This window comes from Sorex araneus, chromosome 7 (assembly GCF_027595985.1).
Source record: "Sorex araneus isolate mSorAra2 chromosome 7, mSorAra2.pri, whole genome shotgun sequence".
Classification (NCBI taxonomy): domain Eukaryota; kingdom Metazoa; phylum Chordata; class Mammalia; order Eulipotyphla; family Soricidae; genus Sorex; species Sorex araneus.
Genome location: NC_073308.1, coordinates 42987475 through 43010589, shown reverse-complemented (window position 1 = coordinate 43010589; position 23115 = coordinate 42987475). Strand labels below are relative to the sequence as shown.

The 23115-nt window shown below is 43.4% G+C and overlaps 1 protein-coding gene across 1 annotated transcript in view; it reads right to left on the bottom strand.

Annotated features, from left to right (window-relative positions):
- Positions 1–4983: 4983 nt before the first annotated feature.
- Positions 4984–23115, bottom strand: part of PPP3CC (protein phosphatase 3 catalytic subunit gamma) — a 91104-nt gene continuing 72972 nt past the window's right edge. Inside the window, exons 9-14 of the mRNA XM_004610196.3 lie at positions 21182–21307; positions 20319–20390; positions 12053–12134; positions 11337–11434; positions 6731–6760; positions 4984–5457 (exon numbers count right to left, since the gene is read on the bottom strand). Coding sequence (XP_004610253.1) covers positions 5282–5457; positions 6731–6760; positions 11337–11434; positions 12053–12134; positions 20319–20390; positions 21182–21307 — 584 coding nt within the window. The 3' untranslated portion in view covers positions 4984–5281. The remainder of the gene's footprint in view (positions 5458–6730; positions 6761–11336; positions 11435–12052; positions 12135–20318; positions 20391–21181; positions 21308–23115) is intronic.

Here is a 23115-nt window from a genome sequence, read left to right as displayed (position 1 = left end):
TGGTTTGCGGTGGGGGGGTGACTGCCATTGCTTCCAGGAGTATAGGGAAGTGGGGGGAGGTAGCCCACCCCAACTCCGAGAAAGCTTGGAGATTTCAGTCAGAAAACTCACATATATCCAAATTTTCAACAGGTTAACATATTGGTGAGGTCCATTCTGAGATGGTGGAGTCCGCCCAGGGGCATGGTGGCGATTTTGGATCGTGGGAGCAAGCAGCTGCTGGGGGTTCTGCTTGGGCAGGCACCAGGTTAACTCACCCCCCTCAGATTTACCCTAGTCTGTTCAGCGGGTCTGAGATTAACTACGACTTCTGATGTCTTTCAAGATTTATTTATGGGTCTCTGAAGCAAGACCAATAAATGAGCTTGCATAGCTGAGCCAGAGGTGGTTTGTAGGCATGGCTCCCACATACCTAACTTTTGGGCGTTTAGCTTCTCGGGAAACTTTGTCCCAAGTTGTTAGGGTCTGGCCAAAGGCACGGCAGCAATTTTGGGGTATCAAGAAGACTGAAGGCACCATCAGGCTGCTGATGCACTTGCCCCACGGGTACAGGTTGATCTGCTGGTGGCACTGCACCCCCTTAATTATTTTCTTGACAAGACTTTTACTTTTCCTATTTTGGAAGTGTCAGAAAATAGAACCTAAGATAATCAGGATAAGAAAGTAAATCTGCTATAGAGAAAAAACATCACTAAATAACAACTATTTATAGAGAAACAAAATATAAATGGGTATAAAAATATAAATGGGCATAAAAATACTTTTCCCAGACAATCTCATTCTTCCATAATTTAGGCAAGAAATCAGAGTAAGCCCAACTAGAAGGTTTCACAACCTTCACTTGTGGGTCAATATTTAGACCCGTCCCCCCAAATCAAAGATTCAGTAATGACTGCACATATAACAGCACATATAAGGTGCTGTCACCTCGAGCTTTTTTGAAAAGTTGTGGGATTTTGTTGTTTTTTCATTTTTCCTGACTCTGTGCTCAGGGATCACTCCTGGTGGTGCTTGAGGGACCAGATGTGGTATCAGGGATCCAAGCTAAGTGGGCTTCACGCAAGGCGAGTACCTTACCCATTATGCTGTCTCCAGCCCCAAGAAAAGGTTTAAGGAAACCTGAGGCTGCTTTTATTAAACATACATACATGCACAAACTCTTGGCTTATTGTTTTAATTTTGTTGTAAAAGTTTAAAATGCAGAATTTAAAAGGCTGTCTATCTTGAGATTATATTATATGACGTTTTTAGTATTTAAAAAAAGTCATCTTGGGGCTGGAGTGATAGCTCAGCAGGTAGGGCGTTTGCCTTGCACACGGCCGACCCGGGCTCGAATCCCAGCATCCTGTATGTTCCCCTGAGCAGCGCCAGGGGTAATTCCTGAGTGCAGAGCCAGGAGTGACCCCTGTGCATCACCAGGTGTGACCCAAAAAGCAACAAAACAAAACAAAACAAAAAAGTCATCTAGGGGCTGGAGTGATCATACAGCAGGTAGCGTGCTCGCCTGGCATGTGGCTGATATATGGCCATCCCTGCATCCCACATGTTCCCCTAAGCATTGACAGAAGTAACTCCCAAGTAGAGAGCCGCAGTAATCCTCAGCATCACTGTATGTGTGACCCCCAAAACAAAAAAAGACAAAGTCATCTAATCAACCCGAAATGTTACATGAGGTGGATGTAAACCAAAGTGGCAAAAATGACCCAGTTATTTTCAAAAGTTTACAAAAAGGCTCTCCAACACATCTAAGATCTGCTGAAGTCAGTGGTTTTCTTTCCCCTCAGATGAGAGATGCTGAAAGTGCATGTGGACATTAATGTAAGAGAGAACAAGAGAAAATTATTTCTGTAGTTTGCAGAAATGCTGGGGGTTAGTTGAATAAAATGAAGAAGTGCCTCTGCGAATGTGTCCTGGCAAAGTTCTGTCAGGAACTAAGATGTCTGGAAGGGCAACCGGGCGAGACAGTCCAACAGCAAACCCAGAGACATAGACAGCATCTTGGCAGCAGCTACTGGATTACTCTTGGCAGTGCTCAGGGTTCACTCCTGGCAGGGCTTGGGGAACCATATGAGGTGCCAGGATTGAACCCAGGTCGGCATGCAAGGCAAATACCCTGTCCACTGTGCTAGCTATCCAACCCCGATTAAAATATTTTTTTTAAAAAACTGCAAACTAGGGGCCAGAGAGATAGTGCAGTGGGTAGGGTGCTTACCTTGAATGGTGATGTCCCAGATTCAATCCCCGGAACCCCATTTTGTCCCCTAAGCCACACCAGGAGTAGTCCCTGAGTGCAGAGTAATCCCTAGGCACCACCATGTGTGGCCCCAAAACAAAACACTTGAAAACTTGCAGTGACGTCTCAAGTGAAGAACAAGAACAGAACAAGTTATCTGCAGTACAACATGGCCCTTAGGTCATGCCTTCCACGTGGTGTCCCAGTTCAGACACACGTTCAGGGGGACAGAGTGCCATCTGACACTCACCACATGACTTTCGACACTGTTGGCGTACACATCCCAGCAGCCTACAGAACATGACAACCACCTTTACCTCAGGCTTCCAGGGTTTTCAGAGCTAACCTTTTCCAATTTGTGGCTGTTCTGTAAAGTCACTGGTTTTATGGACTCATGCCATCTTGCCCTTCTCTCCGGACTAAACCTTCCATAGCTCAGAGACTTCCTGTTTTGTTATTGCTTCCGTCAAGGAAACTTGCTTTATCATATGTTTAGAGAATTTAAGACAATTAGGATAGTCCTAAAAATATATATCCCTTTTCTATCAAAATACTATCTTGTTTATAAGGACTTATAATATATCTATTCTACTGGCCTGCTGACTGGAGCCTTTAAGAGTGGATTCTATCTGTAGATCTTTTATGCAATGGCCTCAATAATAAGGGGATAAGGAACCATCATCTCCCAAATTAGTCTGATTTGTGGACTGATTTAGATAAAACTCCCAAGGACAGCATTCTTCACTAAGACTGCGCCTGAGAAGGGGAGGCAATGAAGGTGTCCTGGGGGGTCCATTTAGTTCTTTTCTTTTGGTCACATCTGGCAGTGCTCAGGGGTTACTCCTGGCTCTGTACTCAGGGATCACTCTTGGTGGGGCTTGGGGGACCGTATGGGATGCTGGGAATCAAACCTAGGTGGGCTGTGTGCAAGGCAAGTGCCCTACCCACTGGACTTCTGCTCCAGCTCTGATTCATTTGCTCTTGAGCCATGATGATTAGTAAATGCAATTCAAGACTTTTTCTCTCTTCTTTTACAAGGTTTTACTCATGTCTTGGTAAGAGGTAATTTATCTTCTTTTCAAATATTCCTTAATGTTTTTAAGTAACAGCAAACCCATGCCACCCATATCAGTCCCTAAAATGCTTCAATCTGTTATAAATTGCTAGCAAAAGGTGCAGGGAAGCAGAGATATGCTAAATCCTCATTCTTCTAATGAAATTATTGTTTTGGAAAAGGTTTCTGGTGTCCTTTATACTCCCAAAATAAAAGTCCTATTTCATGAGGTACACGCTTCACTACTGGGATTCCCACATCCCAAAAGACGGTCAAGAATGTCACACATGCCTTTCCATACTTTGATAGTGTTACCCAGACATGTACATTTGCCGCCAAGATAACCATTGAATATTATAACACGCTACCTATCATAATACTCATTCATTCTGGTGAAACCATAAATGGGAGCTAAAGATTCCCAAAATTTCATGAATGACTTGAAAACTTAAGGGAAGATGATTCAAACATTTTATCTGACCATTTATTTTTGGATTCCAAAACATGCGTATAGGGTAATTTGTAATTCAACCTCATAGAGTGTTGAAGGACAGAGAAACATCCTAGTAATGGATACAAAGGAAGAATTCCTCACCCTTCCAGTGCCCCTTAGCATGAGGTTCAGTTCCACCTACGAAAAAAGACCCTGGGCAATTTCCATTACCCCAGTGGTTGGGGAAAAAATAGCAATGGAAGATGGTATGTGTGTGTGTGTGTGTGTGTGTGTGTGTGTGTGTGTGTGTGTGTGTGTGTGTGTGTATTGGGGGGTGGGGGGAAGGAAGGAGGTGTTAGATGATATTGTTGTAATAGCTTACAAGGCATACACTTCTTACTGTTGAACATTAACAGAGACATTTATTGATTAGAAATGTAGCTTCCTCTGCACATGGGGTAGATCACGTGCCGCTCCAAAATGAAAGCAAAAGGAACTTGCAAGAGTGAAAGCTTTTTGAAAATCTTTTTTATCCTTTTTCCTCAAAGTAAAAAGGAAACTGTAACCAATCATGTTATGGTCAGAAATCATTTGTTTTTGTTTGTTTTTGGACCACAGCCATCTGTGCTCAGGGCTTACTCCTGGCTCTGTGCTCAGTGGCCACTCCTGGTGGGTTCGGGGACTATAGAAGGTGCCGAGGGATTGAACCCAGTCTGGATGTGTGCAAGGAAAATGCCCTATCTGCTACACTACCTTTCAAACCCCCAGAGAAGTGCAGTTTGAGTCACTCTAATAAATATCCCCTATTACTTGGCATTTTGCTTTACCAAAACACAGTAAAAGCAATTCTGAGTCTAGAAGAAAGCAGGTTATTATGGAAAACATTCCTCTGGATCCCAAAAAACATTACTGGGTCTAGGTTTTTAGTACAACTTCTAAGTGCTTAGGGTATTCACTTCGAGGTTGTACTATAATCAGCTTTTCCTCGAGAATAGTTTTAATCACGGAAATCTCAGAGATAATAATACTTCAATGGCACCCTAAAGAAAAAAATAAAAGATGAAAGTGTCTTGTAATTAGCCTGAAATGAGAGCTTTTTTTTTTGTTTGTTTGTTTTTAGGCCACACCTGGCAGTGCTCTGGGGACCATACGGAGGTGCCAGCGATTGAACAAGCACCTACTCACTCTGGCCCCCAAAATGAAAGCGTTTATCTTCTGCAAATAAGAGAACAGTTGGCTAGTTCAAGTCAGAAACCCAAGGTGAATGCTTGCAAGGCCCTTTTATTAGGGGAAGCCCCCTTCATAGCACAACACTTCACAAATGTATTGACAATTAAATCAGTTCCTAAAAATTAGGGAGGGGGAAGGAAAAGCAAAACGGATGCACTTTTCATTTCTATTGAACATAAATTAAAAGAATTTATAAAATGGTTCTGAATAAATGCAGAGTGTATTATGAATGCACCTCCAGGTTTAAGTTGTTTTGTTTCCCCGATAATAAATAAATAGATTTGTTCATCAGTTTTAGCTCCACTTCTTCGGCAACGGGGCTCTTGGGACATCACTGGCTTTTCTTGCCCGGTTCGCTGTTGTACGCAGTGTTTGGATGTCCCGGTTTCCCCGGCCTATCGGGGTACTGGCCATCTTTTCGGGGTGGCATCCGCTCATTGATTCGATCTAGACCTCGAGCTTCTTCAAAACTTCGGATCCTGTGTAGACGTGAAAACCCTCTGATGGCTACATGAAAACAGGAAAGGGAGAAATCAGTTAGACAGCAAAGCAACCAGCGCACGGCAACAGGAGGAAAAAGCACAGAGCTCGGCCATGGAGCACATGTCTGGCGAGAGTTACGGGCAAGACCTGATTGGAATTGGTCTGGTCTGGACCAATTCTTTAAGGCTCAAAGGGCAACAAAACTGTGAAAGTAATTTTCCTAACAGCTCAGCAATTAATCACAGCAAACTGTACCTGACAAAAAGCAAACAAGTTCTTACTGAGTCTGAATATACGAAAAAGTGCCTCATTTGAATTATTGTGAACAACTTTATAAAAATAAAATTAAATTAAAAAAAAAGAAAAAGCTTCTCATGAACCAGAAACGTGCTCAATGTAAGGAAAATAAAGGCAACAATAAAAGAGAACAAGTTTAAGAGAGTAGTAAGTTTAGCACAAATATTACATTGAACACACACACACACACACAATGAGAGAGTCAATCCTTTGTTTGGAAGAACATTTTAATAAAATGTTCTTATACAACCAAGGGCTGAAGTTAAAGTCAGAAATCATTAGAATTGCTTTTAGATATTTTCTTTTCTGATAGAACTTTTGTATTGTTGAGAAAACATAGTCTCATTTTGAACCACTATTTAAAACAAATTCATAACACATCAATCCCAATGATTTTCTTCTAGATTCACTGATAATTTGTGGGCAGGGGTAAGGAACCTCTTTTTCTGCCAAAGGTCATTTGGACATTTAAAACATCATTCCTTCTTGTACAATACAGGCAGACACAAGACTTTTCTCCATGGCATGATTTGTAGGCCCTTATGCTGGTGGGCTTAAAGTTCCCCACGCTTGTTTTAGGGCAACCTCAGGAAGGAGGTAAACTACACTCCTGTCTACTTAGGCCTCTGCTTGATATCCTTTATAATCATCGCAAAGAGGCAGGTATTTTGTATCTTCGTAATCACACGGATGTCTCTTGCATATGGAAGGGACATGGGATTAAATTGCTCGACCCACTCCTCACCAACTGCAGAAACCTCAGCCGTTCCATCCAAAACTGACAGAACCCAGAAAGGCCTTGAGCTGTGGACAGGATCATTTCAGTGAACACACATACCCATAACAAAGGAGACATTTGTGAACATGCCTAGAAACATCTATTTTTTTTTCTCACTATGACATTTCTGGTGATGCAACAACAATGCTTCAAATGCTGGCAAAGCGTTTTCACACTAGTCGACAGACAAATGATCACATCTATCATAGGAACAGGCCATACCTTCCTGGGCCTCTACGGCTTCTACTGTGGCTGTAAGGGGCAGGAGCAGTAGCATGCAAAAATGAAGACAGAGAAAGAGTGAGTAACAACAGCACTGCCGACCAGAACCCCCGAGGTCCCACCTTACAGCCTAGTAACATCCGTTACACAGTCCACTAGTCAGAGAAGCAAGAGGATTATTGCGAAAACTAAACTGGGAGAAATATGAGTTGGGGAGGGTTCTACTATTTTCTTTTCCCTGCTATTTTCAATATTTCAGGTGGCCTGGGAATCTTTTTGTATTTGGTTTCTGGGCCACACCTAGCAGTGCTCAGGGCTTACTCCTTACTCCTGGCTCTGCACTTAGGGATCACTCTTGGCGGGCTAAGGGGGTCACATGGGGTGCTTAGGAATTGAATCCAGGTCAGCAGTATGCAAGCAAGCACCCTACCCACTGGCCTCAAGATTTATCAAAATTTCCATTCCCCCTTTTTTCTTCTTTTTTTTTGTTTGTTTTTGTTTTGTTTTAGGGGATATACCTGGCAGAGCTCAGGGCTTACTCTGTGCTCAGTGATCACTCCTGGAGAGCTCAGGGGACCATATGGGGTTCCAGGGATCAAACCCAGGTCACCATAATATCTCCTGACCCAGACCTGGCAATGTTTTTAAACAATGGCATCTATCTAAGACAAATGGTGATCAGCTAAGCTGATTATAGAGACCAAGAGTCATGTTATTTTTCTCATTTGAAATAACAAGCTGCAAATTTACATCTTGAATTCAGATATAAAAATAATTGAGTGAAATAATACAGCATTCAAGTATGTGTGTATGTGTGTGTGTGTGTGTGTGTGTGTGTGTGTGTGTGTGTGTGTGTGTGTGTGTGAGTGAGTGAGAGAGAGAGAATGAGAGAGAGACAGCTGTGCTCAGGGCTTACTCCTGGCTCTATGATCAGGGATCATTCATGGAGGGTTCAGAAGACCTTATAAGGGTGTTGGCGATTGAACCTGGGTCCAATAGGTGCAAGGCCTTACCTGCTGCACTATCTCTCTGGCCCCTTCAACCATTCTTAATCTTGCTAACAGCTCATGACATTAAGTGAGCTGCCCCTGGGGCTTACTCTAAAAACTTACCTAAAAAACAACCAGTTACTGCTCTGAGCAACTTGTATTGTATCCCACTGTCCTTTTATAAATATTTAATAACACAAGTGACTCGAGTAGAAGCCTGGCATTGAGGAGAAGAGAAAAATGGGCTCAAAGTGAGGGGCTATTTCTTTGCTGGAGGTGAAGTAACCAAAGCAGGCAAAGGCATAAAACAATTGAATCCTGAATACAAATGCTTGTGCCATCTGGGACGGAGGTACAGCAGACAGAGGCTGACATTTCCAGCCCAGATGGCTTCCATTCTCCATGTGACACAGCCGGCCAGTTGCTACGGTAGCTCTCTTCTCCTTCAGATATGGGAAAGAAAGAATTTAAGAACTGCCTTCCATCTTTATAAGACAGTGAAAGCCCTAAAAACCGAAAAGGTTGCAGGTTGTAACAAAAAACGATCCTAGCAGAACCCTGTCATTTCTTCCAATACCCCTTTTTAAGAGAAGATGAGAACAAAATGGGATGAAAGTGTCAATTTATGGTTCCTGAGACTTTGTGTATTGATAAGGGAAACTGGAAGAACTGGAAATTATCATTTCCCAATGGAATGAAGAAAAGGAAAACCTGGAATCAACTTAGACCCTTACATCTGTTGACACACATTTGTCAACCACGTAGGAAAATGTTAAAGCAATACCCCACACCTACTCTCAAGTTCAACAAGTAACAGATAAGAAAACTTTAAAGAGTTTTCACAAGGAAACTCTGGTTTCTTCTGAGCCTACTGGACAGACAATGTTAGGAACTGGAAGAACTGAGCTTGTCTGAAATTTGATACTAAGTGTTGGTCACGGTGTTTAAAGGCACCCATGGTCCCCCAGTGACAGGCCCCAGCACAGAGCTGGGAGGGGCCTCTGAGCATCACCAGGTGTGGCCCAAACACCTTGCCCCTCAAAATTCCCTCAACCCCCATATAAAATATACATATAAGTCTTTGTTCCTTATCCCAGATTTGCAGGTATGCTCTTTCAAGTTCTATTTGAATTAATGCTTCAGATCAAAGCAACAACTTTGCAATTTTGCACATTTTTAAAACTTCTGAAGTCAGGATGCTTTGGGACAATCCTTTTTTCCCCCAACCCATGTTAGTGTACAGTGTAGTGTCTTGCATGCAGCTGACCCAGCTTTGATCCTCAACACCATATAGTGTTCCCCAAGCAATGCCCAAGCACCCCCCAAAATATTTTACTTGCAAGGAACTGCATATTTATTTTAGAGGGGAAAAATTTAATCTGATCTGTTTGATTATCTTTTCTTGAAACCACAGAAATTGACATATACTTTAGGGTTAAAATGTTCACTCTCCCGGGGCTGGAGCGATAGCACAGCGGGTAGGGCGTTTGCCTTGCACGCAGCCAACCCGGGTTCGATTCCCAGCATCCCATATGGTCCCCTGAGCACAGCCAGGAGTAATTCTTGAGTGCAGAGCCAGGAGTATCCCCTGTGCATTGCCAGGTGTGACCCCCCCCAAAAAAAGTTCACTTTCCCAAGCTGGAAAGATAGTACATGGGGGAAGATGCTTGCCCTTGGTTAACAGGGTTTGACCCCCAGGAGTGATCTCTGGGTAAAGAGCGAGGAGCAGGCCCTAAGCACTGCTGGGTATGACCCCCCCAAAAAAAATGTTCACTCTCTTTCCTACATAGTGACACTCCAATATTCCAATATTCGATTTGAAAAAATGAATTGTTCCACTTGCCATTCCCTTAAGGTTTTGTTGTTGTTTAATTGGATCACCATAAATTACAAGGTTATGAAGATGTTTATGATTGAGTTTCAGGTGTACATTGTTCCAACACCAATCCCTTCACCAGTGCCCACTACCCACTCCTGGAGGGGCGCAGGGGGACCAGAAATGGTGCTGGGAAGTGAACCAGGGTCTGCTTTGTGCAAGATGAGCATTGTAACCCCTATCCTAGCTCTCTGGCCCCAGGTGAGCATACTTACGCAATCTTTGGCTGAACATAAACGTTCACTTTGATGAAAGAAACTGATGGAAGTATGAAACTGATGAACTACAGGAGACACATGTTTTGCTTTACTGAACAATAGTTTTCCACAGAGGTTAGACCAATTGATGAATCTAAAAGTAATAATTCTCATTGCCTGCCCACAAACTCAACAACACGTAGTATTAAGTAGTATTCTCAGACACCTTTAAGTCTAACTTAATGCAGGAGGCTGGGGGCTGGGCCACAGACAACAAGTACTGTGCTCAAGTCAGTTCTGGCTCTGTGCCAGCAGTGACTCTTGGCTGTACTCAGGGAGCCATCTGTGGTTCTAGAGATTGAACCTGAGTTGGCAAGATGCCAAGGTCCTTAAGCCCTTTACTATCTCTGGTCCTTTGAAATTTGTTTTTGGTTTGAGGGCCACACCCAACAGTGCTCAGGGACACTCATGCCTGGTGCTCAAGGCACCAAATGTAAACTGGGGACACTGGTGGAGGGAAGTGGACACTGGTGGAGGGACTGGTGTTAGAACACTGTACTCTTGAAACTTTGTGATTCATGGTGATTCAATTTAAAAAAAACTTTAAAAGGGATCCTAGGTGGTAACCAGGATTCAGATCAGTGTCACAGTCACATTTAGGCAAACACCTTAACTTTTGTATTATTTCTCTGGCCCAAGACCTTTCCATTTTAATCATGAATATGTCATGGTGTGATTTCAATATCCTCTTCCAGATGATTAAGCATCTTTTCTTACACATATCGACCATTTTTAATAATTTCTTTTATTTTTTTCTGCTTTGAGGCCACTCCTCAAGTTGTCAGGACTTACTTCTGGCTCTGCACTCAGGGATCACTCCTGACATGCAATTGTTTTCCTCTTACTATGATCTCTCAGCATTCATGAAGATGTTTTTAAAAGTTACTTTTGGGGACTGGAGTGATAGTACAGTGGGTAGGGCATTTGCCTTCCTTGTGGCCAACCCAGGTTCAATCCCCGGCATCCCATATGGTCCCCCAAGCGCCGCCAGGAGTAATTCCTGAGTGCAGGGCCAAGAGTAATCCCTGAGCATCACTGGGTGTGACCCAAAAAGAAAAATAAATAACTTTTGTTTTTCTTTTTGAGCTGAATTATCATGTATTCTGAATATAAATCCTGTATCAAACATATTTTGCAAAAATCTTCTGCTTCTATCACCTACTTTCTTAATCACACAGTTATGCGAATGTAAGTTCTTTGTTTTAGTGAAAAAATGTTATTTTTTAATGTCCATTATTGTTTATGTCCTACTTGAGAATTCATGTCTACCCAACGTTTTACTCTTCACACCTACTTCTGGGATTTTTGCATTTACGGGACAACTCATTTAAAATTAGTTTGTGTATGCAAGAGAAGTTAAGGGTCAACATTTCCCCCCCTCAAAGGAATCTCCAATCGCTGCTCCAGTTCTTTTACTGAAAGAAGCTCTGATATTTAAATTCCCCACTGACTGTGGGGGAACAGGGGCGTGTTCCCCTACTCACCTGTCTCAATGGTCTGCTTGCCTCCGGAGAGGACGCCCAGAGGGAGTGTCCCAGAGGGAGTGAGGCCCTTGAGAGTCAGCACGCTTTCGCTCTCTTCCCTGCGAAGGAAGATCAAGGCACTGGGTTACTTCGAGGGTGTCTACCAGTCAGCAAGCGATCCGGACACATGGGGGAGGTAGGGAGTGATGTGGAGACAGTGGACAGCTTCTCCTACTCCCTACCCTTCCCTGACCCCCAAAGTATAATCTTCTATAATATTCCGATTTTAAACAATCAGCCACGTCTTACTTTTCAATTCCGGGCACTTATTAGTTCCAGTGCTCTTTAAGTCTCTTTAAATGTCTCTCATATGTCATCCCATTTAATCCTCCTAATAAGTACATAGGGTAGGTCTTGTTATTATTACTCCTTTACAGGCAAGAAAAATGGGCACATTTTTTCCTAGTTAAGAAGAACAGATGTGAATGCTGGGAGGTGAATGCGGGGAACCCAGGGTCCATACAGTCTCTGCCAGTGCAAAGTCAATGTTTGCTGGGACAGTTCTAAACATTTACACATGCACATCTTTTTAATCTGCACTCAGCCCACAGCCTTTCCGTTCTAATCCCAAATTCCAACTGTTGTTTTTTTTTTTTAACAAACAAACAAACCCAAAACTATCCTGAGGTCAGCATTCCATTTACTCTCCCACATCGTCAACAACAGACTGTCCTTACCGAAGAACTGAAAACACCCGGGCCATCTTCCCAATGGCTCTGATTTTATTCTTGATGACCTCCTTTCGAACCGAAGTGCCTCCTTAGAGAATACAGAGAATAAGCGAGTTAGAGGAGTCTGTTAACAGGTTGGCTTAAAAACACATTAGGATTACCTTTCTAAATTAGAAACCAAGGCCTAAGTGTGCTGAAACAAAGAAAAATTCCAGAAAGTTTTAAAAAGAGGAAAAAAATGACCTAGAAGAATAAAAGATGGAGTATATATATATATATACATACATACATATATATATAAAGATGGAGTATATATATACATATATATATAAAGACATACTGGACAGATGTACAAGAAGTAGACACTTAGGTGGGGTTCTGAGGATAGGAAACAGTGAAGGAGGAGACACACACACACACACACACACACACAGAGGCAGTTGTGTCAACAAAGATCTCCGGAGAGAATGCTGTGATGAGGCTTGGCAGGCAAGTGGCAAGTGATGAGCTGAATGGAGGGAGGGCTGCTTCTACCCACAGCCCTCACTCACAAACCAGTGACTTTCTTCCTACCACACACAACTGTGCAGGGCGAGTCAAGACCACGGGGAAGGTACTTTGTAAAGCAACACCAACAGAGTTAATTGATACTTTTGGGAGTATCATCTGGGAGTCAGGAAAGAGTTCGCACTGGAGAAGCCAGCCCCAGGCAGGCGTGCACCCGGTGACTGCGTCCCAAACTCGGGAAGGGACGAGGCTTCTCCTGCAGGCTCGAGAGCAGGATGCAGGAACACAGACATTTAAAATGGGAAGGGAGGGCTGATAGCCTGAAATAACTCTGCCACGGAGAGAGCAGAGCTAACAGTGATGGGCCAGAGGGCAGACTAAGCTCTCAGGATACACTGCTACTGGATACCTTTCTGATAGCTGGAAACGGAGAAAGAAGACACCACAAAACAAATGGGTGAAGATAAAAACATAAGAAGAGAATTTAAGTTTACATCAAAGAGGGGGGGGGAAAATCAAAGTTAGATGTAATGTGGAGAGGCAGGCTCTCAATCAATTCAGAAGAGTTGCTCCTGATGCCAAGACAATGTTCAATCACACATTTCTTATCAGTGATTTCTCCATGACTTAGTATTATATTTGTTGCTACTATTTTTGTCTTGGTTTGCTTTTGGGCCATACCCAGAGATGCTCTGGGGTTCTCCTGGTTCTGCACTCAAGAATTACTTCTGATGGGGCTCAGGGGAACCAGATGGGGTGCCGGGATCAAATCCAGGTTGGCTGTGGGCAAGGCAAGTGCCTATATGTCATGTTATTGCTCTAGCCCCTTACTGCTTACTATCAAAACATGTGCTATGACCACAGAGCATAAAAGTAAAACCAGACCAATAAGAGACATTATTTGTGGCACAAATAATGCTACAATTAGGGAACAAACCCAAAGCAGAATCTCATAAACCTCCTGGAAAGATCATCGGTATCTTCCCATATCCTCTGGAAATATTATAGTTTTTCCCTTCTTTTTTGTGCTCGTGGAACCATATAGGATGCTGGGAATCGAACCTGGGTTGGTTGTGTGTAAGGCAAATGCCCTACCTGCTGTGCTATTGCTCCAACCCTTATAGTTTTTCCTTTTTTAAGTTTTTTATTTCTGTCAGAATCGCAGGTCTGATTTGTACTGTTTTTGTTGCTGTTTCTCACTTTGAAACTTTCCTTAGTTGTCTGCCTTTATGGTTAAAGAGTAAGAGGTGAAAGGCTTTTAGAGCATCTGTGTGTGTGTGTGTGTGTGTGTGTGTGTGTGTGTGTGTCAGGAGGGGTGGGGATAGCTTTACAGGATGATCCACCCGGGTGGGCCTTTTTTGGGGATGTCTATGTCAACTGTCAGTTCTCGGTGTCCAGATGGTAAATCAGTTCACCCTGGTGCTCTGGTTGTGGGGTTTGCACACTCCTTTAGCTGTGGTCCTGCACCCTCTTTTAGTCGACTAGGCGGCAGCTTGTCTGAAAGGCAGGTCAAGTCCCTCTCGCTGGACGGGGTCACTGCAAGTGTTCACACACATACTTCCCAGGGGTCACACATCTTGGTTGTTGCTCTTTATTTTGTCATTTTTGTTTGTTTGGGGGCCACACCCCTCGGTGCCCAGGGCTCACTGCTGACTCTGTGCTCAGGGATTAATCCCGGAGGGGCTACGGAGATCATACACAGTACCAGGGATGAAACCCAGCTCAGCTGCAAGCAAGGCAAGCTCCCCACCCACTGTGCTATCTCTCAGGCCCCGACCATGAAGTTTCCCATATCCTCCGGGTGCTCACCCGGAGTTGGGCCCCATTTTGTGGTGCACACCCACACCTGGTTGTGCCATGGCCAGAAATTGTCCATCTCCCTGGGAGGGCAGCAGGCTCCAGCCACAGAGCCCCTGGGGTCACCCCCGGTGTATATGGAACAGCAGGGACTCGGGCTCCTGCCCGTTTCACCATAAGGCAGGACTCTCGGTCACTCAGAAGTCCTTGGTTTGCGCATCCTTGAGATTAGTCTCAGACCTGAAGGGGCAGTTGCCCAAGGGCTGGAGCTGCCTTTCACAAAAGCCACCACCCAGGTCCCTTGTCTGGGCTCAGTGCCTGCTCCCTCCCCACCCCGCCCACAGCTCCCAATTCTAATGTGCTCCCACTTTCTTTGTTTGCGATGGTGGAATTCAGACTTCCTCCTGCTAGCCCTGCTAGCCCACTGTCCATTGTTGAGAGGGTTTTAGCCTTCTTGAATCAGCTAAATCCCTAATAGTGATCCAATTGTTCTCCAGCTTCAAAAAGGACCCGCAGAAACCATCCTTTTTTTTTTTTTTAATAGGTCTACAACTTTTAAAACTTTTTCTTTTTGTTTTGGAGCCATATGTTGCCCCTGGCAACACTCAGGGGTTCCTTTTAACTCTGCACTCAGGAATTACTCCTGGCGGTGCTCGGGGGAGTCATCTGGGGTGCAGGGGACCAAACCCAGGTCAGTCGTGTGCAAGGCAAGTGCCTTACCTATATCTCCAGCCCCCTGAAAATTTTAAAACATTTAAATTATGAAATACGATAAAGAAAAGTACACAAAATATGTGGCTCAGTAATAAATTTAAAAGCAAATAACTGGGCCAGAGGGAAAGCTCAAAGGGCTGAAGTGTACACTCTGATTGCTGGGGGTGCAGATTTGCTTCCAGGCACTGTATGGTCCCCCAGCACCACCAAGAGTGACCCCCACCATAGTGAAGTCTGGAGAGCCCCTCCCCCATCCGGGAGTGGTCCCAAATATAAAAAGTAAATAACCACCTCACAAGCCAATAAGCAGAATCTTTCATTGGGGGGGGGCGGGCTCCACACTTGGTGGTGCTCAGGGGTTACTCCTGGCTCTTTGTTCAGAAATTACTCCTGGCAATGCTTGGGGAACATATGGGATGCCGAGGATCGAACCCAGGTCAGCTGCTTGCAAGGCAAATGCACTACCCACTGTACTACCACTCCAACCCCCAATAAACAGAATCTTGCCAGTACCCCAGATACCCTATCTTGAACCCATCCTAAGACTAATCTTTCTTTATTAAAGGAAAGTTTTCTCTTGACTTTTATTGTAACCACTTTCTTGCTGTTTTCTGAAGTTTTACCAGGTCAGGTGTGCATGCACAAGCACTACCGGTATTTTAATTTATTTTTGAACTTTACATAACTGGACCAATCATACTTGTATATTTTGGCCCCTTTTTTGCTCAGTTATAATTTAGATCTTCCCTGTTGCTGTAGTTTGCAGTTACTGCCATATAAACTCCACTATAGGGGTATGGCACAACTGATTGATCCTTTTTACCATCAGTGGTCAATCAGGGTGATTCCAGAGTTTTCCATGAGGCCACCAGGAATATACCTGTGTGCTTCTCTTTGCTGCACATCTACTCTGGATAAACCGTGTGGCAGGTGGGCTACCATGCTATATGGGCCAATACATGCTGGCATCTTTCATTTGAGTCAAATATGGCAGGTGTGCAGCAGCCTCCACGGTAGTTTTAATGTGCATTTTCACGATTATCAATGTAACTGCACCTTTCTTCACAGTTTTCTGGCCATCTGGGTATCTTGTGACATGCTTCTTCAGTTATCCTCTTGGTCTGGAGTTCTTTCTATATTCTGAGTGTGTCTTTGTGCTTGGATTGCAAACCTTCCCTCACACTTTGTGGCTCCCATTTTCACACTATTAGTAGGGTCTTTTGATAAACACAAACTCCTATCTTTGATGTAGCCTAACTTATTAATAATTTCCTGTGTGACTAGCATGTTTGTGTGTTTTGCTTAAAGCATGTTTATGTGTTTTGCTTAAAGGAAACTTTCTCTACCCCGAGTTTGTGCAGGTATATCTTGTTACCATAAATACTAGAAACTTTATCATGGTTTGGCCTTTAAATTTTACTTATTCATTCATTCATGTCGGGCTTTGGAGCTACTTCTGGCTTTGTGCTCAGATGATGCCACACCTTGAGGTGTCGTGGGGACACTGTGGTACCAGGGATCAAACCCAGGTCCTCCACATGCTTCACACATGCACTCTAGCCCTCTGAGCTAACTCTGCGTCCCTGTCCAGGGCCTGGGGGATCAATGCTGGGAGCAGAACCTGGTCACGGATCTGCCTTCTATTTTTAGTTGCATACTTCCCTCTGGGAATTATTTTTGTGTTTGGAGTAATGATAGAGGTGACGTTAATTTTTTTTTTTTGTCTACCAGAAAACCCCAAACCACTTCTTAAAATTAACTTTTCTCCTACTCTATGGTGCCAGCTCTGGTGTTCACACGTTTGCAGATCTATTTTTGAATTTTCTATTCTGTTCCGTCACTTGCCTGCTTGCACTGATAATCCTGATTAACAGCAGCTTTGCAGTAAATCCTGACATCCAACCAGACAAGTCCTTCCACCTTTCCTTTAGAAGTAAGCTATTTCCACAGGAATTTAACAAGCTATCCTTAGCATTTACATGTAAATTTTACCATCAAATTGGCCATAAAGGTAACTTTATTTCAATCCACAGTTTGGAATAACTTGTATCTATATTGTATTAACTGTTGTGGCGCCAGGGATTGAACACAGGTTTTACACAAGCAAAGCATGTCCCTGGCCTCTGCAAAATGCTCCCAGGATTCTCCTTTTATTGTGCTACTGGGGATCAAACCCAGGACCTCACACAGGGAAAGAGTTTTCTCTACCACTGCTCTTTATTATTACACATTGTTAGATTTCTTTTCAGGAATGATATTACAAATGGCATCTTCAAAACTTTTTTTCATTTTGTTTGTTCTGAACACATAGGAAATATAAATAATTTTTGTGTTATTGTCTTTGTATTTTGCTACACGCACTTACTGATTCTAATCTATAGACTCAAGCTCTCTCTCTCTCTAACCATGCTGTCTATATAATGGTGTGTTCTGACTTCCTTTCTGATGTTCGTATCTCACTCTTTTTCTTGCCTTTTGATGTTGGATATGACTCCTATTTTTATTTACTGTTGGGGCAGGGGCTCCCGAGTGGATCCTCCCAAGCAGTGCTCTGTCCCTCCTGGCAATTCTTGGCCAATCGTGCCAGCAGTTTAAACTAGGGTAGGCATGTGTCTGAAGCCTTGTGCAAGATCTTCAGCCCCTATTATTTCTAATACTTATCGCTTACCTGTTGAGTGCCAGCATACTGTGCTTACTGAACTGTAAGATACAGATGAGCAAAATCTTGTTTGTTTGTTTCGGGGCCACACCTGGCAGTGCTCAGAGCTTACTCCTGGCTCTGCACCCAGGGATCACTCCTGGCAGTGCTCAAGAGACCACATGGGGTGCCGGGGATTGAACCCAGTTTGGCTGCATCCAAGGCAAGCGCCCTACCTGCTGTACTCTCTCTCCAGCTCCTGAGCAAAAACATTTTGTCCTAGCACTCAGGCGATTTTCAGTTAAGTGGAGGTCAAATGTCAGAGCAATACAAATGGATGCAAACCGCGAACTACTGCATGCTGATGGGGAGGAAGGACAGAAGTGAGAGAGAAAGACCAGGCTCTCTCTCGAGTCTCAGAAAAATAGTCGGTGAAGAAGTTACCAAAAGCTGAACAGGCCAGAAAGGAGGCCTGCAAGAAGGAAGGAATGTTCCATGCAGAGACTCCCACTGAGGAATACTCAGGTTGTTTTGAATCTACGACAGACAACAATTAAATAAGCATTTCTACATAGAATAATTGAAGATAATTTTGTAAGTATTGATTATCCTTTTAATAACCAAGAATCTTTCTCTGGACCAGGAATGTGGCACAGGCCTAGGTGAAAAATCCAAGTAAAAAATCCAAAAACCACAACCAAAGAATCCTCTCCTAATGCAATCTACAGAGTTCACAATAATTCCCACTACTACTGAGACTGAAACATACATTTTTTCACTCGGTTTACGTTTCTATCTTCCTCTAACTTAATTTCCACATCTTAGCTTTCGCCTGGCTGCACGATTCCTGAGATATGGCTCCCTTTCAGTGCTCCAGGCCCACAGAAGGTGCTCTCCACCTTCTTGGCACTTTCAACATAAAATTGGGAACAGACATATGTAGGACATTCCTCAAAGGTAGTTTACTTTTTTCACCATGGGAACTATCAATACTAACAGTTGCGTCAAACATCTTACCACTGTGCTTAGAAATAATGAGACAGGTACCACCATCTTGCCAGAATCATTTACCTTTAAAATCATACTTCAGAGATAGAAACGGCCCTGGACTCTTTGCAATAGGACATTTCCACCGGGCTGCTCCAGACGGGGGTAGGTGCCGTCACCCCACCTACCCCCTAGGAACTCTGGCGGGCGCCACTGTCTAGAAGCCAGCGATAAGCTCCAGGTACGAGTGACGGTGGCGCTGAACACCAGGCCTCATGGGACGGGGAAGGAATGGGCACTCCTCCATCCTCCCGCCCCGGGACTCTGAGAAGATGCCACACCCGGCCACCGTCTACTTAAGCTTCCACACGGCCAGGATCCAGAGACACACAAATGAACCTCGGTCCCAAACAACTTGCTGCAGCGACCTCTTCAGACCCTAATTATTAAAATCTTAGAATTCCTAAAGCGCTTGGCTGCTCTTGCGATGGTACAACATTATACTGCATCCATAAGAAATAATAGTACTGTACCACTGTCGTCCCGTTGTTCATCGATTTGCTTGAGCGGGCACCAGTAATATCTCCGTTGTGAGACTTGTTACTGTTTTTGGCATATCGAATATGCCCCGGGTAGCTTGCCAGGCTCTGCCATGCAGGTGGGATACTATCGGACTGGAGCTATTTTGTCACAAATAACATAGTATACTCTTAAATTCTATAAGACTAGTACATAATTGGACTGGAGCGATAGCACAGCGGGTAGGGCGTTTGCCTTGCATGTAGCCGACCCACATTTGATTCCTCCGTCCCTCTCAGAGAGCCCAGCAAGCTACCGAGAGTATCTCACCTGCACGGCAGAGCCTGGCAAGCTACCCATGGCCTATTCGATATGCCAAAAACAGTAACAACAAGTTTCACAATGGAGATGTTACTGGTGCCCACTCGAGCAAATCAGTGAGCAACGGGATGACAGTGCTACAGTGCTATTTATATCTGCTTTAGAATTGTAAATACTTGATACAGCTATTTAATTTCTTAAATTTTATCCTGAGGATAAAACTGGAGAAAATGTTATCCTTTATTTCCTCCCATTGCTTTCCATTCTGTCATACTATGTATCACTATTGACATACTATTTCTTGTCTTCCACTGTTAGAATACAAGCTTTCTGGGAGCAAGGAACCTAAACGTGCTTGACATATATTAGGAGATGAAATAGGCACCGGCTGTTAACAGAGTGCATAAAGATTTATCGGTAGGAATCCAAGTCTTTAAAGTCTTAAAAGGAAAACTGGGGTGTGGGGCACAGAGAAATCCAATATCCAACAGCAGGGTAGACAGTGAAATGTAACAATATCTTTATATGACATCAATAGTGCTGAAAGAAAAAAAAAAGACATTCGAAGACAGAAGAGAACTAAAAGAATACATCAAGATATTAACAGTAGGCATTTATACAATGACACTCAAGGGGGACTTCTCTTCCATGATCCAATTTTTCAACTGTATTCCAATTTCCCCCCCACAATGAACCCAATCATCTTTTAATGACAACTGAGAAAATGATTCAAATGAAACTCAAACCAAATTTCATTTTTAGTTCTAGTGAGGAAAAAGTCAGATTTACCTTCATTTTCTTCATCAGAAATCAATTCGTCATCAGAGCATATGTTGAGAATGTTAACCAGCATCTCTGTGACTAGATACAAAGACAAAATTACCAAAAAATTACCCACACACACACAAAACCATGTGATGAATAAAGTACTATTTCTCCAATAATATAGCTACCTAAATAAACATACCTATCAAACAGACAAAAAATAATTTGTTGTTAACGCTCTTAAAATTTTGTTTTGGTGGGGTGGGAGACTGAATCGGGGCCTCCCCTGTGCAAGGCCTGTGCTCTCCTGCCCCACCCCAATCCCGGCCCCGGCATTTCATGAGTGAGAGTAACTATAAAGAGTCCCATAAGTGCTTGTACAGAATTTGGAGAGATGAATTGCTGCAGTCAAAATCAGCAGCGTTTGGAGACTCCATTGCATAACGGCTCGATTTCCTTAGATGGCTGCCCAGAGCCTTTTCTTCACTGATAAATGTAGGAAGACATTTCTTCCCACTCCCCCAACACATTAAACCACCAGGCTTATATTCACCTGAATTCACCTATACTTGCACCGCTTATCTGGATGGGGACACAAACAAAGTCCCAACGTTGATATTTCCTACTTAAATATCTTAATCACTGAAGAAGCCAATGAAGAAATAGTGTAGTGATGCTATTTTCACATAATTAAAGCTTTTAGCATACTTAGGACAGAAAAGGACCATCAGCTAAAACTATAATTTTTTTAAAAAACAAGTATATTAAACATCCTCAGTCATCCTCAGTAGAGAACCAATATGAGAAAGCATAACTTGGAGAAAAATAAATACAAAGGTCGCTTGTGAAGACCACAGATGGGCCAGCTGCCCCATTTACACTCTTACCTTTTTCCCCGACAAAAGGCAAAGACCACGTGAAAACATCCATAAAGTTGGGAAGCCAGTAGGGGTGCGGAGAACAGTTAAACTGCCTGATGTTCATGACGTTGTTTTCGTACTTTAACACAGCAGCTAAAAAGGAAAGAGAGAGCAGGACAGTCTGGCATGAAGGCACATGAACGGGCACCAAGGTTGCTCTGTGATCACTGTGTCGAGCTATGCAGCATTCAAGAAATCTACTTGCTGTTTGCGGTGCAGAATGCAGTGCTTAAGACGAAAAATCTTAAAGTGTTCTAAGCAGTCCTCTCCTTTAAGAATTCTCCCAAGGAGCTGGTGAGATAGTGCAGAGATTAAGGTGCCTGCCTTGAATCCTGCTAGCCCAAATGGGTTTTTTTATTTTCTGAGGTGGGGGCTGCATCTGGCTGTGCTCCGCTTACTACTGCTCTGCACTCAGGGATCACTCTTGAGTGCTCAGGGGACCATATGGGATGCCAAGACCAAACCCGGGTCGGCTTGAGTGCAAGGCGAGTGCCCTGCCCGCTGTACTATGGCTCCAGCCTCCAGCCAACCCAGATTCTATCCCTATCACCAGATAATGACCCCTCGGCCATGGCCAGGAACACTCCCTGTGATCCCCCCCAACACCAAATAAACTGAATTAAATAACATAAAACAGGATAAAATTTTTAGTAATCACTTAAAAAAAATTATTATCCTAAAGAACAGTCAACGGAAGTGCTCCTCTAACAGTACCAGAAAAAAACTAGGCCATCAGCCTTCACGGGGGTCACTGCACAGGCAGTGACCCACAGAAATTCAGGTCCCCCGTGAGAAAATTTCTGTTATGTATCTTCCTTTCCAGGACAAATGGTGACAATCTTCTTTGAAGCAAACATTAAATAGACACCACCTGTCTTGTTCGTCCTTAGGCAGAGCCGAATATTTCATAAACTTTTATGCAGTCTGTCACATAGCTGGCACAATTCATTTAGGGGAGACGCAAATGTCAAACCTGGAGCAATTTATAACCAGGTTCAAAAGTAGATGAAATCATTTGCAGGGAATATAGTGGATTTTAAAATGCCCTTTTCTCCTCTACACAGTGTATTGCTAATACTCTACAAATGTCTACTGTTAATCAGTGCATGTATTTGTGCACATGCTTCAGTAGCAAATGATTTTTCCGTGTATTTTTAAAGCCTTAATATCAATTCCTAGGCCAGGGATGTGGCTCCATGCTAGATCACCTGCCTAAGATTTCCCAGCCCTGAGGCAGATCCCTGGTACCGCAAGGACCCCACGCACCATCATGTGTGCCCTGCAGGGTCCTCAACACCACCATGAAGCCCACGTTCCTCCGAGCCTGCACTGGGCCTGAGCACAGCCAGCAGTGCCTAGGGCCCCTGAGTACTGCCAATGTGGCCCCCACTCATAAAACTTCAGTCTGGGTCTGGGTCTGCCACACAGTGCCTTCCCCTGGCCTTGTGTATGTGACACCCTGGGTTCAATCCCCGGCATCACCACCAAAAGGGAAAAAAAGTAAAAAAAAAAAAAAAAAGGACAATTCCTTAGTCGTCATTAGCAGCAAGACAACATTGTTTGCATTATTGTCTTATTTATTTTTACCGTGATCATAAATAGAATTGGGTATAGCAGCTGCGATCTTAGAAATGACGGATACAGATCATCACTTAGTTCTCGTGTTTTTGCTTTTTATAGGGCAGCCTTCTGTTCTCAAATTCTAAGCTATTAATTGAAAAAAAAAACCCTATAGATTAAATATACAAAAATAGGATCTTCAGTCCTTAAACCAACACTGGCTACTATATACGTATTGCATTATTTCATGTGTATTTTATTCATCTAACCAGCTGAATATGGAATTATTCAACAACTTCTTCAATATACACAGGAAAAGGAGGAGGAAGGTCTAACTAGTG